The sequence below is a fragment of the Drosophila nasuta genome, chromosome 3, assembly GCF_023558535.2.
Source record: "Drosophila nasuta strain 15112-1781.00 chromosome 3, ASM2355853v1, whole genome shotgun sequence".
In the NCBI taxonomy this organism is placed as follows: domain Eukaryota; kingdom Metazoa; phylum Arthropoda; class Insecta; order Diptera; family Drosophilidae; genus Drosophila; species Drosophila nasuta.
Window position 1 is genome coordinate 13,392,986 of NC_083457.1, and position 15,811 is coordinate 13,408,796.

At 38.5% G+C, this 15,811-nt stretch overlaps 1 protein-coding gene across 1 annotated transcript; it reads right to left on the reverse strand.

Annotated features, from left to right (window-relative positions):
• Positions 1-21: 21 nt before the first annotated feature.
• LOC132790614 (uncharacterized) lies at positions 22-14,540 on the reverse strand. Its single transcript, XM_060799196.1, has 5 exons — positions 13,342-14,540; positions 2,444-2,662; positions 1,955-2,299; positions 1,508-1,894; positions 22-1,449 (listed from the first exon to the last, which is right to left on the reverse strand). Exons 1-5 carry the CDS (start codon positions 14,278-14,280, stop codon positions 451-453), a joined length of 2,889 nt encoding a protein of 962 aa, XP_060655179.1. The 5' UTR covers positions 14,281-14,540; the 3' UTR covers positions 22-450.
• Positions 14,541-15,811: the final 1,271 nt, after the last annotated feature.

Genomic DNA, 15,811 nt, shown 5'->3' on the forward strand with positions numbered 1-15,811 from the left:
TGAAACAAATTTGATAATACTAAAATTGTGTTTATTAATTTTAAATTTGCTACTTAATTACCTTATGAATATAAAATGAGATCGCAAAATAAAAGTGTTTTGGGTTTATTGTTGCTGTTGGTCACTTAAGAGGTTATCATTTTCAATATGTGTATTGTAAATCTTATCGGTTATACGCGTACGAGTATTTCAATTGAACTCGCCAGTGGGCCATAAAACTACTTAATTTATAACATCAATTATTTAACGATGAATTAAGCGTTTGATTAGCGATTAGGCGAAGAAATACAGCAGCTGTTTATGTGAGTCAACAGTTTCTTACTGGACATGAAGTAGGGCTTAAATATAACTGTTCATAGGTTGCTCTATTGATATTTGCACGTTGTGATAAGTACACGCGTTACAGTGATTAACTCTCTTTAAGTACGAGGCCAATAAATCATCTGTATTTTATGACTCCACCTCAGCGACGACGTGTTCTTCCTCCTCCTTTTGTTCGGTGTTGTGCTCACGTTTTCGATGCCAACGCAAACTGGCGAACTGGGCAAAGCGTTTGCCACAAGCTGCACACTTGTACTTCTTCACGGCCAGATGGAGTTCGGTGTGCTTCTTCAGATTGCCATATGTGGTAAAGGTCTTGCCACAAACGGTGCACAAATGCTTGCGTATGTTGAGATGGGCATTCATGTGATCGGTAAAGCGATTCTTCTCATAGAAACCTTTATCGCAGATGGGGCAATGGAACGTTGACTGATTGAGATGCGTCCGCCGATGGATGTCGAAGAATGACCACGTCTTAAACGACTTGCCACACAGATCACAGATGTAGGGACGTTCCCCGGTGTGTGTGCGCATATGGATAGCCACCTCGGTGGATGTGGCAAAACGCTTGTCGCACTGCTCGCAGGCATAGGGAAAGTCGCGACGATGGCGACGAATGTGCACCGTCAGGTTGCATGGCATCTGGAATCCCTTGCCGCACAGTGTGCAAATAAATGGCTGTGTGCCATCGTGGCCAGCTCGATGCACTTTATACTGATCACAGGTCTTGATCAGCTCATTGCATACTCCACAGCGAAAGGGACCAATGTTCTGGTCGAGATATTCCCCGAGCTTGGCATGCAGCAGTGAAATGCTAGAAGAGCCAGCGGCATTCGTTAGAATTTTCCTTTTCTGTGCTGAGAAATCTTTGCGTAACTCAAACAGCGTTTTCTCCAGCTGAGCTGAAGTAGAGGCACATTGAAATGTTGTGTTTAGCTCTTCCAGCATTTGACTCAACGCCTGATTGCGATAGGCATTGGAGCGAAAGTCAGGATGATCCACATCCCACAGAGCTGGATAGTTGCGATAAATTTCCACAAACTGCAGCTGATCCTCTTGACTGCTGAAGCTGATGCAGTTGGCGTCGATGAATTTGGTCTTCTGATTCGTCTCCACCACGCCTTTTTTCTGCAAGATTATGAAACAATTAATAGAAGAATAACTTCAATGATGAACAGACACTTACCTTGCTGATCTTGTTGAAGATCTGCTCCTGCAGTATTTTGTGCAAAAACTCCAGCTCATCGTAGCACCAGAGCTTGGGCAGATACAATCCCTTGTGCTTGATCACCATGCGCAGTTCCTTGCGATAGCGTGTGCGCAACTTCTGGATCTCCTTGTAGCACTCCTCACCACTCATCTCATAGTTCAGCTCCTCGAGCAGCTCGGCGGAGATCTCACGATAAAGCTCCTTCTTGCAGCAGTTATTGTAGTCAAAGTGCTTGGGATTCCACAGACTCTCTTGCCGTCGAAAGGCGTCAATGATGCAGCTGAGCACCTCGCGAAATTGCGGCGACTTTGTGGTCGACTCGTTGTCCGTCTCACTGGACTTTTCGCTTTCTGTCAACTCGCTCTGCAAACGCATTAAAAAGGGATTACTTTAGGTATAGAAATGGTTTGCTTTCTGACCTACCTTAGCCTCCCTTTCAGCGCGTTTGTGCTCGATGACGCCGCGCAGGAAATGCATCTTTTCAAAGAACCAAAGTCGCGACTTGTACTTGGCGCCCAACGTGTTGAGCTTGCTCAGCTCGCGTCGATAGCGTCCACGTAGTTCCTTGAGCACGGCAAAGATCTCGGCACCAGTCAGCGGTATTTGGAAGACCGCTTCAAGCGGTGCCGCCAATTCACCGTAAACACTGCGCTTGGCATTGTATTTGTAGTCGGGATGCTTGGGATTCCAGAGTTTCTCATTGCGCTCATAGGCGAGCAATAAAGAGCAGACGAATTCGCGATTACGCTCGAGTTCTCGACGCGTGCGCTGAAATTGAGAAAGAGAGCGGAGAGTGGAGAGTGGATGAGTGGGAATACGTTGAAAAGGAGGTCGCCAATTGTGATTACATAAGTTGATGCTTGTTGACTTTATTGTTGTTGGTGTACTGTGTTCTTGTTGATGTTTGCTTACCAACTTCAAGTCAATGCTGCTGGCGACGCTGCTTGTGGGCGAAGTGGGCGGTACTGGAGTCGGTGGCGTTGCTGGCGGCGTCAGTTCCAGCACATTCTCCTCCAGCTGCTGATGCTCTTGTAATTCAAGTTGCAATTGTTGTAGTTGTTGCAGCTGCAATTGTTGTTCGTCTTCTGCAGTCTTTGCGGTTTCCGCGTCGCGCAGTTTGCGTTGCAAGGCCTGGGCAAGAACAAATAACAAGAGAGAGACAGAGGGGGGCCATAAGTAAATACATTTTGTATCTCACAGATACTACGAGCAGAAGAAACATTCAAGCTACGCGCGCACAAACAAAGCGGAGCGCACATGATCGCTTCTGTGTACACAAAAAGGGAAAGTCCCCCAGCACCCCACTCGCCCCCTCCCAATGTGTGCATATATTTTATATACATATATCAGCGGCTATTGGCCTTTGGAATTCTGCGCCGGCGTCGCCCTCGTCATCGTCATCGACTTGGCTTATCGCAAAACTATCGCGTCTTAGCTACAACTACAATATGCATATGTGTTACGTATGTATGTACAATATTATTGTTTTGGTTTGGCGAGAAATGTCGTATTCAAAACGCACTTATAAACACATAAACTCTTACATATATAGCACATATACATATGCACATATGTGCAGTACATATATATTGTAGTACTTGGGTTTGTTTTGCTTGAGTTGTGCATGAATGAAATCTATGAATAATTCAAGGGCATATTGCGTGTGTCATACGCAAACACAATATTGTGCTTGGTGCCCTCTTCTTTCCACTTTATACATAAGATCACTCGAAGGGAGTTTTGCAATGCCCTTTATCACAGGCCCAGAACAAAGCACAAAGAATATTTGCCAAAGCACAAGAACAATAGACTTAAGAAAGGGGTGGATTGAAACAAAGTTTAAAAGACTTGCAAAGCTAGTTCAAATGCTAGCCGCAGCGATACCCTAATTTGAAAGCAGCAGTCGGGTGTAATCGGTATTTTCATAGAAATATACTGAATTGATATACTAAAAGAAAACTTAAGCTTTATAATTTAATGCATCAAATTAATATACGAAAAATTCTAAAACATACCAAGAGCTGAATTTCGTATATCGATATACTTCTTCATTCACAATCTATAATATAGCCTATAGCTTGAATAGCCTTTAAGTTTTTTATCAAAAAAATTTGCAATCAATTTTCGAAAATCACAAAAATAATTAGCTTTGAAATTACGCATACTTCTCGTGTTTTCCGATTTGAGGAGGTGGAAGTGAGCGTAACATAAACTTAATCTGCGTGCAATGAAACCAAGTGTTCTCAAATATCTGTGAGGTCTAGGTGTTATTCGGACAGACAGAAAGACATACATGGCTATAACATCTTATCTGCTGATGCGGATTAAGAATACATATAATTTATCTCTCTTCACAAAGTTATAATACACTTCTTTGCCAACGCTTCTTTGTTAATATAGCGTAACATTTCACAATTCGCATTTCATTTAAAGAAGACTTCCACATGCGCCCAATTGCATATGAGAAAGTAAATACTTATATACGATCGTTTGCAATCGGTATTATCCGGTTCTCACTTGTTATGCTGAGTAACAACATGCATGCACAATAGTTCCGACTTGTTTTGATTTTGGGGCCATAATCACTAATTGAAGTTGTCGATTGGGCTGCAATTGTTGACGCTCTTTTACTGTCTTGTTTTGCTCGATTTATAATAATTGTTGGCCCTTTTTTTTGTTCAGCGAATCAATAAAATTAATGATAAGGCGGCAATGAAGTAGACGACAGTTGTCAATTGAGATTGCTTGGGGAGTGCGAGTTGAAAATATGCGGGCACTCTTGTTGAGTCGAAGGTTATTTCTGCCTTCAATACGAAACTAATATTCAGATATGTATTTTTCAGAATGTTTATTTTCCAGAGAATCGATTCATAGTTATGATTCCGTCATACGCCACGCAGCTGTGCACGTAATTTCGCAATTTTCGAACCAATAAAAGGGGTTCGACTGATTAATGACGACACACATTTCTTTCGGACTTTATTGATTGCGGTGCCTTGACCTTACGCAAAAACCACACGTAATTTCTACCAACTGTTCTTCTCACCAGTTACCAGCTAATTAAACCAGCTGAAGCATTACGCACCTTGACCTCAAATGGTGAACAACTGAGGTTCTAAACGTTGCATAAAAATGCAGGAAAAAATACAATGAAACGACAGAAATAAACAACTAGAACTATGTTATTCCACATCAAACTGAAATCCATAGAGTCCGACCACACCCCATAAAGGAAGCCAACCACACCGAACCAAAGGCCCTCAATTTTAGCGTAGCCAACTAAGCAGCAATTAAATAAAACATGTAAGAAGACTGCAGTCGAGTGGACACGACTGTAAGATACCTGTTAATAATGTTTAGGGATATTATTTATAGTTAAGTTTATTCCTGATTGAACAGAAAGAAGAAATAAACATCCAGAAACAAGAATCTGAATCTTAAGTTTAAGAATTCTTCAATTCAAAAACTAAGGTTCTGAGACAATAGGTTTGAAAGTTCTTCAAGGCTCGATCATTTTTCTTGTTTTTTTAACTGCTTGAATTTTAAGGATGATCAATCTATAATTGTTGTGGAATTTTGAACTTTATCAAAGAATTAAGCTTCCTGGTACTCATATAATCATAATTTAATAATTTTATCATGGTTTTAGTTGGTTTTTTTTTGTGTTTGTTCTTGAATAATATTCAAAATATCAATTTCCCAATTCTAACTTTTAATAAACTAATAAGAACTTGCTTCCAAATAGCTAATATTTATATATATACCCATATACATATATTTAGTGCTAGGAATTCATAAAGAATGTATATATGTATGTATTTATGTTTGGGGATTTATTTTACGGATAGGTTTACATGTAGAATATATACATATATACGAATATTTTATGCGTACGATTTTATGAGCTCTGAGCTGTCTCATTCGGTTACTTACTAAGCTATAATACCCTACTAACATTTGCTTAGCTGGTATATAAATTAAATGCCCCACATCCGTGCTCCCTCCCCCTTGCCAACTGGCGTTATTTAGCTTCCCCTCATTTCCTTTGACGCTGTCGACCAGGTGGAAAAGCGGTGAATGTAAGCGTAAATTTGACTTGTACTCATTTAGCTGCTAGGTGCTAAGGGTGGGGCCCATTGAGCGCTTGCCATTTGGCAGTTGGCAGTTGGACACTTGGAGTTCCAAACTGCATGCCACGTTTACTTGGAACTCACTTGGCATTGTGTATCGCATTGTGGTCAGTTTCAGCCAAATGGCTCAGCAGCTGTTTGTGTTTATTTCTGCAATTTGTGGAGCGTGCCACACACAATGGCAATGCTCTCGTCTTCACTCAGCGATGACGTTCGCGATGTGTTTCCTAGTACCTTGAGCTCTATGTGCTAAATACTCCCCTTGAGGGCCACGACACCACGACAGATTGGATACAGTCTGGTTTGGAAATTGGGTGTGGTATGAATGTAGTGTGTGTGAGAGTGTATGTGTGTGTGTGTGTGTGTGTCTGTGGCAAGGCGCCTGTTTCGGGGGCTTGACCGCTTGGCCACTATTGACGGAGGCCTCTGCGTCATGACGCCGAGACTGTTTACTGAGCACGCAATTGAAATAATTGATCCAGTTAACAAAATTGCATAAAAATTCAATAAAAAAGCACTCACAAAAACAACAACAACGGCAACAACATTGCCAGCTGGGATGCCGTCTGGCGAGGCTTCATGGGATCGGAATTGAAACCCGATCGCAGAACCATTTATCGAGTTAGTTTTCCATTTTTATTTTTTTTATTTTCGATTTCTTTAATGGAAAGGGGTCGCAACTTGTTAGAACTGTCGAGGACAGCGCAAGGTTTGCAGTGTTTCGTAAAATAAAGTGAGTGAGAGGAAAATATATGGAAATTTACTTAAGGTAACATACGTACTGTGAATCCTAAGCTGGTAAAAAACAAAGAAGCAAAAGAATTCCATATAAATTGATTTCGCTTTAGTCCTTTAATTAGCTAGCGGATTAGTCCTTCAAGGCAATTTTAAATGCTGTGCAAACGTGCAGAAATTACAATATTCACGCTAAGCAAAGAGAGACCCGAATAATGTATTTTTAAATGACAAGAATTAAGTACAATTTGCTCAGCAATTTGAGGAATACCCTTAAGTATTACTCGGTTGAGACAAATGGTTAAGAAACTCAGTTGAAAACAACACAGGATAATTGAAATAGCAAAATTAACAGAGAACATTTACATATTCGTCGTGGGAAGTAGGAATTAATACCGAAACTGCTCAACAAATTTATGGGAGAAGAGTAAAAATTTGAATTCATTTAGCGTTTAAGGTATAAATAAGTGCTGAATATTAATATGCTAGAGGAAGCAAATTATACAGCAACTAAAAGTGAAATGAGTAGGCAAGCACAGAGTCATAAATTTAATAATCATTATAATTGCTCACAGAATTTAAGATGAAGTAATATTCATTTTGTGTAAATAGACTAAAATATAGTAAAGTTGTAGTATTCAATAAAAGTTAAGCAAGCATTAGACAATTATTTTCTGCTTATAAACGAATTTATTTAAATTTTGGGTACGCATTACGAATTAATTAAAAAAGTATACATTTATTTAAGAAACAATTATTCTGCACGTTTTTTAGAGCAAAAAAAGATATAGAAATTTATCACTGTGTGATAAATTTGCATAAGACTCCAAGACTTATTATATATTTTCAGTATTTACAGGCACATTCCAATTTAGTACATTGAATTATGTTTACTTAATAAATCTCATTGGAAGATCTATCCGATGAAACCCCTTTCTAGACGATTCATTTTCATATTCATTCTAGCTTTGGCCTTTGCTGTTGGGCTGCTCGAGTTTTGTGTTATGTAACAAACACTCTGACTAACAATTTGGCAGCAAGAATTACTTTCTACTGATAAGCAGCACTCACATCGAATCGAATCGCATCGCATCGCGTCGTGGCACGCAAATCGTCAGACGGCGATATCAATATGAAAATCCAGCGAGCAGCTGTGTCATCGGGGCGTATTGTTAACAAGTCGAGTCGTATGAGTATTGAATATAGTGAGTGAATGTTGTGAATGCTTACATACTCGCATACAGTTCAGTTGTTGTTCAATTAAAAATGATTGTTTATTGCATTTGGCACTATGAAACTATGCGGGCAAAACGTAATCAATTCCTTTGATGATGACGACGTCGATGATGCGATTTCTTTTGCTTTCTGTGTATGAGTGTGTGTGTGTGTGAAAAGTTTTTCTCGAATTTCTTATGTGTGCCACACAAATTAATCAAAAGAAATTTGTTTAGCGGCGAAACCAATTGGTAATTATCAGATGACACAGACACAGACACAGACATAGAACCATATATCAAATCCCAGGGGCAACTGCTGAGTGACAATTAGAACGCGTTCGCTAAGCGAACAAATGAAAATGGAATGCGTGACTCGATGCGGGTGTGGGTGTGGGATCGATAGGGTCTGATTCCAAGTCCGAGTGCAAATAAAAGATTCATGGTAATGCCCTTAATACACACGTTTAATGCCATTGTAAAGCTTTGCTTTGTAAATGGTGTCAAACTGTCGCAAACATTGCATTAAATGCTTTATTCGTTCCTGTTGAAGTTAAACTTCTTCAACAGTAGCTAAACTATAAAATATTATATATTGCCAGTGTATATTTAACATTATTTCCGACCCACTTTTGTGTAGCACATGCGAGTTATTGGTGCCATCTGGCATGCGTAGCGCTCATTTGTATGCTATGAAAACTTGCAAAACTGCACCATTAAAACCTATAATACTCTCATGTCCACATGATAATCGTCTAGCGAACAAGCGCAAAAGGCCCCAAGACATGCAAACTGCAAAAACATCTTAGATATGCAGCGCGACGCAAGAGATACCCTAACAAAACGTTTCAGTTATTCTAGAACTAAACAATCCAACATTCATTGAAGAATGAATTTCATTCTTTTGTTAATAAAATTCATCTCTTATTCTCATTAAGGAAGATTTCGAAATGTGTATTCTATCTTTAACAATTTTTTGTGGAATCGTGAATTTTTTGATTTAAAACAGAATGTTAATATAAAATTTTAAATTTCATAAATTAACACATAATAATAATCAAATCACTTAAAAATATATTCTTACGAATAATTTCCTATATTTATAAGTATGTGTAGCATACCCGCTCCACATTATTATTAGGGTATAGCCATAAAGCTCGCGGCGGTCGTAAAGTCAGGTTAAACGTCGCCAGGCTTTTGAGACACGTGTACACAACACTTTGAATATGAGCTTCCCCCCATCGATCCACTCACAACAACAACAACAACAATCATTGGTGAAACTACTCAAGACACGAAATGGAAAAAAAATCAAAGATAATACGCAAAGTATTTGGTGCAATCAATTTCTACGCTAATGCTCCGTTATTAACTTCTTTCTATTCGCAATGGAAACTAAAACTATAAACAAACAATTTCGTCAGTCAGTCACAAGGCAGCCGTAATTTAATTAGACTGATTATAAAGCCAGGTCTGATAAATCAGCTGATCGATCAGGGCCCTGACACAGGCGTGGGTGAAACCAGTCAGCAAAGTCAGCAGGCCAACAAGTCTGTCTGGCCTTAAATTCAAATATGCCCCAAAGAGAATACGAGACTCAAAACAACAACAAAAAAAGAGACGAGCAAGAAAACAAGTTAAACATGCTAAATAAATGCTGAATTAAACATGTTAATTATTTAATAAGTGCGGCTGATAAAAACTGAGTTATTTGCAAAGTTCTTTCGCATTTAATTTTGTTTTGTTTAATAATTATTAGAGCAGACATAAAGCGCTCACGGAAAACAATAATTAATTATCATCGACTGTTTAGATATCCTGTGTGAAGTTCTTCCGGCAAGTCAAACAGACGATTGATTAAAAGCTGAACTACTTGTTAAAACAAAGATATCAAATGGAAGCAGTGTTTAAAATTCGCTCATCAATCAGAATTATTTTGCTTTTCGATTTGCCATTATTCAAAATTATTACGACAGACATTGTACAACTTTTAAGTAAACATATTCTTTGATTTATAAAATAGAATCGACCATCAATCAGCCTTCGATACACCTTTCGATTAGATTGGCAAAAATGTAATCATATCCATAAAAATAGTCCTAGACGCTATGTCTGTGAAGTTTACAAACTCAAATTTGAGTTTAGTAACTGAAATTTGTAACCTCAAAAGAAGCAAAATAAAAACCAAAAATGAATTAACATACAAATTAATTGTATTTCTAAAATTAAACTCGCAAATTAAAAGTGTGGAATATTAATTCAAAATATATCACACAAGTAGCAACGAACTTTTGTCACCTTTAGGCACTTGAAATTTTAGAAATCGCCGTCTAACATTTGTTTTGTGTAAAAATTAATTATTTCTTCATTCATTCAATTTTTTAATCAAAGTCTTGACTCACTGATAATGTATGAATAACACTTTAATTAAACCTCCACGATAAGTAAGCTGGTCTAAATCAAATTCGATCATCAAATGCGATTCTTAAATGTATTAAAAGTAAAAGTTTACAATAGAACATTATCGCGACTTTCGCTGCAGAACTATCATACGATTATTGCGGATCATGTTGACGTTTTCAAAGGCGTTGTTTATATGGGTTATCATATGGCGATTTGTACACTTCAACAAATGTTTCTGTTTCTGTTTCAGTTTCAGTTGGCCAATGATTTATGCTTTCCAATCGAGCCAAAGTTATTGCGATAGCCGTCTTTATGACGGGTGCTCTAAAAATACCAATTTGCCGGTGTTTAAATGTACATTAAAACCTCCTTAGGCCCATGACGGAACTGTGCCCCGATCGCGCCTTATCTCTCTCCAGCCGTCGGACAAAATTCGAAATTATTTTATTGCCCGCAACCTGCAGTTGAAGTGGGTGTGAGAGATGTTCCACACCTGATACGGATTGGAAATTCTGGATTGTAAATCGGGATAGGAATTTGGGATTGAATTAACCTGACTTGCAATTCGATCTAGGCAGCTGCATGGAATTCAACCATGAGATACGAGATGGGGTGAGATACACAATGGGAATATCAATAACTGTTGGCGCAACTCTCGCACCATTTTGCTGCCTAATCGATGCTTAGATAATTTGCCTGCTTGTTTACTTTCTGGGTTTATAGATAATAGCAGCAACGTGAACGTGAACAGTCGAATGCCAACACTACCAGACTTGCCCATATTGATAACAAGTAAAAAAAGAATGTCAAAGACGCTGCTCGACAACGAGATACCCTCGATGCTTGGAAATAGCAATAGATTCAGGCGAAATAAACACAAAGCTTAAATTCCACCTGACGTTAGATGGCGCCAGTGTGGCTTCGCCTTATGGGGAATAGTTTCCTTTTTTTATTTATTCCCCTAGGAAATTCTTGTATGATAATAAAAACACTTGTATAATAGAACAGATGTCCCAGCACAGATACAAATAATTACATTCACCCATTCTTTATACCCTCCCGTGTTTTTCCACAATTTATGTGTAGGGTATGATAAAAGTTCCTCGACACAGAAATGTCTATTACGCGTAATATATATTGAAATGTTGTCGGTTTTGTCTGGGACAGTATCAGCAATTGTACTTCCATGAGTTCTGTTATTCTGATATCGATATTGGATTGGGTTCAGTTGTATTCGGTTCAGTTCAGGGAGGAGTTAAGCGATAATACTGCATGGGTGGTACATGAATGCGAGAGACTATGCATATAAATAGTAAATAATCATAATATGCTAATGGCCAAGCGCATTAAATGAACGTGTCTCTGACGTCAGCAGTGAGAATAAAGGTTACATTGAATACCAATCAACGAACATAACAAAATGAAACCATAAATAATCGAACTGATAGTAAATTGTCTTTCTTTGTTAAACTCGAGTGTTCAGCGTATCGTCCGGAATTCTACAAGCTGCCCCCACAATATATTGTACTGCAGTTTTTCCAGGCCACATCAAAATTCAATTTTGGCACCGCCAATTTTGAGCGCATAAAATTAAATATTTATATGCGCTCACACTGCCGCACTCATTTTCACAAATCAACTCGTAAAACAATCGTAAAATTTTCGGTAGCCTTCAGAATGACTATATATGTAGATAGACGTATCTATAGAAATGTATATTCTGTAGACATGCGAATAGCATGTCCACTGTTCGGGTCGCCTGTTCACTACTACTAAACATCACCACATCATTAGCTCAAAAAGTATTTATAATTTGCATTCGAATGGAATTCAGTTCCAGCAAACATCAACAAACAATTGAACAAACATTTGAAAGTCGAATATTGAATGCTCTCGCTACTATAAACATTCTAATTTAAAAGAAATAAACTCTTAAAACGAAATGTTTTCAAGATCTGATCATACATCAGTTTAAATAAAACAATTCGAAACTGTCGCAATTGTTAAAAACTTGTCAAACAATTCCTTTCGTATATGCACGTTTTTTGTCAGCTTACTTAAGTGTTTAATTGACTATTCGATAAACAACAAGATCTAGTATATACTTTTTGCTCGAGATAAACAAAAAAATCGAAAAAAAACATTCGAATGTTTTTGTCCCAAATTTGAGACTTTTTTCCACGCTTCTGTTGAACTCATATTTCTTTTTATTTTATTCTCAGTTTTGTTGTTAGCACATAAATTATTATGTGCTTGCTTTGAAAAACAAATGTTTTTGTTGTTGCTGGCAGCAAATTTATTTTCCCAACGTCCAAAGAAAAATAAAGCAACAAATTTTTAAATTGAAAATTAAACGAATCCAAAACAAGTGGAAAACCAAAAAAAAATTGCGTCGCGTTGCCAGCAAATATAAATAGCGTGATTTCTCTTGGAGCTGATGAACTGTCTGGCCTGGTCGCTACCTTCTCATGCCACTCTCCTCATGCCTCCTTCCCCCGTTGCTAACGTTGTGACCACCTTTGGCTTTGGCCTGTGCATCTGGACAGTAGCCTCCACCGATTTTTTGTATATCGGGATTAGCGGGCAGCGGACGTAGACATAAATAACGCAAAGAAAACATTGTAACCTGCAAACGACTGAATGTATACCCTGTAGCATTTTCAGAAATTTTTAGAACTGACGAAATGCAATTTAAAAATTTCTCGTCGCTTTTATTATGCACATATGTATATAAATTTAAGTATTTCATTTACTTTTCGTTTTTGAAATCTGTTTGACACTCATTTAATTTCTTTTAAATAAATGAAATTCACAATTGAAAAACAGAGCACATACCCATATATCTTATATTACCCAAAAGTTAACTATTTTATTGTTACACCTAATGAAAATATATAATTATATTCATTTATCAAAATTTGTTTCTTGTTTTTACCAACAAAATACCTTCTCTACAAATAAATTGTTGTAGGCTGAGCATACCCAATGATCTGCATGGAGATGCAGGGTATCGAAAAAATGCGACACAATTTTTAGTATTTTGCTGCCATCCGCTGCGAGCGCTGGTAATGCGCCGTTATTTTGAAGGTCGTGTGGCCACAGTTGGGCTTATTGACAAAGGGCCAAAAGAACAACGGAAAAACGGAAACCCCTTTTTTGCATTACGGAATCGCATAAAAAAGGGAAAACAACGTTAACAACATCAGCTTCGACAGCAGAAGCAAAAGCAGCAGTAGCAGCAAAATTGCGAAATGCCAGATAGACATGGAGGAGGTGTGGTGAGTCGAGGGAGTGGAAAGTGGGGGTCAAGAATCAACGATTAACTTACCACGCGTCGCGTTTCGTAGCGCGGCGGCGTTGCAGAAGAGACAGCAACATTAAGGGCGCCTCTGGACCATGCCTCCAGCGTTGACTGTGCTTGTGTGTGTTGTTGTTGTTGTTGTTGTTGTATATGTGTGTGCAGAGGTGTTGTCGTTGTATGTGTTGTGTGCTGTACTGTGTTTGCCTCATGCAACATTTCAAATGGATCCATTGAGTGCAGCAATCGTGGACTCTGCTGCTCGTCACTCGAAATGTCAGCCGATGGCGGCGGCGAGGGTGGCAATGGATTTTCCATAACATAAACGAAGTCTATTTCGGCTGGCATCGTCGTCGTCGTCGTTGTGGTCGCGTTTGCAGTTGTTGTTCCTGCGTTGCTTAGCTGCATGAGTGTCGTCACATTGCTGTTGTTGTTGTTGTTGTTGCTATTGTTGTTGCCTCCTGGTGTCTGTGGTGTAGTCTGTACAATGCCCGCCAAGTCAAAGCCCATGTCCACGTCCAACAACCCCACTGTGGCGTCTGTCGACCCCATTGTACCCATTGTATCAGTCCAGTTGGATTTCTTCATACGTTTATCGAGGCGCGCATTTGCTGTGGCCGCTGGCTCAACTACATCGCTGTCCATGTGCATGTCCATTAGCATTAGATTGAAATCGGTTTGCGTTGTTTGCTCGATTTTGGTATCGGCCACTTCGTAGCGGCGTCGCATGTCCTGCATGTGATGGCCACGAATGTGATCGATGAAGACCGAGAACTGCAGACAAATGGCCGGACAAAAGGCGCAATTGAAGCCAAAGCATTGCACGTCTGGTGATGTTGTGATTTCCCCGCACTTATGAAAATACGCATAGTCCTCGAGCTGCCAGTGAAACGATTGTGGCGGCAATAATGCCTCCAGCTCCACGGCGGGTTGTAGTGTCAAAATTGAGTTTGTGATTTCAACGGCCATAGCACAAGAGACAAGCTTTCAAGCGGTCCTTTAAGGAATCGCTCACTTCTCCAACTGCTCAAGTATCTTTCTATTACTCGCACTCGCGTATGTCTTTACTTATGTACATATATCGCGTTTATTTATTTATTTATTGTTGTGTTGCGCGCCCACCGACAAACGACAAAACAAAACAAATCGAAATCGAAATCAGCGACAAGTGCGACAAGAAACGATACGGATACCACTCAAAAGAAATGCGTTGCAAACAGCCGGCAAACGAAAACTGTTGTTGTTCTCCCATGTTCTCTTGCTTATAAGAACGCCGAAATCATGCACCAACACACATACGAGGTGACACCATGCGCAGCAAGCGACTTAACCGCTCTCTGAGAATAGCCAGAGTGAGAGTATGTGACGTAGCAGCAACTTTATTTCAAATGTGTCAACCAAATCTTATTATGTATGGATTTTATAATAATATATTAAATATTTTATAACATTTCATTTATAGTGACTTTTAAAATAGTTATGTTTTAGACATGTGCGCAGCCCTGGTTTAATGAGAATGTAGTCTTCGCTAAAAGAGCACCCTGCGCCGCTTATGATCATCGCATGCTACACAAAAAATAAAATATTTCATCAATTTACCGCACTTATCCCTTGCAGGTTTCCCTTTTTGATTTATACTGAATAACATTTATTTAATGATAGAAAATATACACTTGATTCCATTTGTGCGTTATCTATGTGTATAGCGCTGCCAACCTGTTGTTAAATTACGCGCGCAAATTTGAATACTTGCATTCAATAATCACTGGTCATAAATCAATGTGTCAAAACAATGCCCCCAATGTACAGTCAGCGCCACAAAAAAAGCCGCACTTTTAAGGGTTACGAATTTGTAACTTTCAGGGCCTGTGGTTTCATTATATGATTTCGGATTCGCCCAATTTTTTTTTTAACAAGTTAATTGATGGTATGTTAATAAAAGTGCATACCAATTTTTATTTTAAATTTGCTTTTAATATTAAAAAAAATGTTGCTTTTGGTTTCACCCTAGTTTTAACGACTTTTCACTATTATGGCAAACTTAATGAAAAAAATCATAAAAGTAATAATAATGAAAAAATTCAACAAAAACTATTTTTTTCCAATTGAACACCATACTAACTATAAAAAAAATGTAAATCTAGGCAATTTAACATTAGACATATTTTTTTAATTTAGCTTAATACTTAGAAATGCCGCCTTTGGCCTTAATTACAGATTTTACCCTATGGGGCATAGAATCGTAAATGGAATCCAAATATTCCTTCGTTATATCGTGTATCCATACTTTTTCTATAATTTGTTTTAGCTCCTCCATAGTTTTGGGCTTTCGCTTTCTTATTTTGGCCCCCATATAGGCCCCAACATTCTCGATTGGACTAAGGTCTGGACTGTTTTCTGGCCAATCTAACGACTTAATGCCCAATTCCTCCTTCAAATTTGTTATCTTTACATAGAAAAATGTTAAATTTATCTGAATAAGTTGTTTTGATAACAATCG

What these genes read in the sequence shown, in the direction of transcription:
- LOC132790614 (XM_060799196.1), bottom strand. Translation starts at nt 14,280, where the DNA reads ATGGCCGTTGAAATCACAAACTCAATTTTGACACTACAACCCGCCGTG. An exon ending in GCTACGAAACGCGACGCGTG is followed by an intron (nt 2,663 to 13,341) that starts GTAAGTTAATCG and finishes GTTCTTGCCCAG; the next exon opens with GCCTTGCAACGCAAACTGCG. An exon ending in GCGCTGAAAGGGAGGCTAAG is followed by an intron (nt 1,895 to 1,954) that starts GTAGGTCAGAAA and finishes ATGCGTTTGCAG; the next exon opens with AGCGAGTTGACAGAAAGCGA.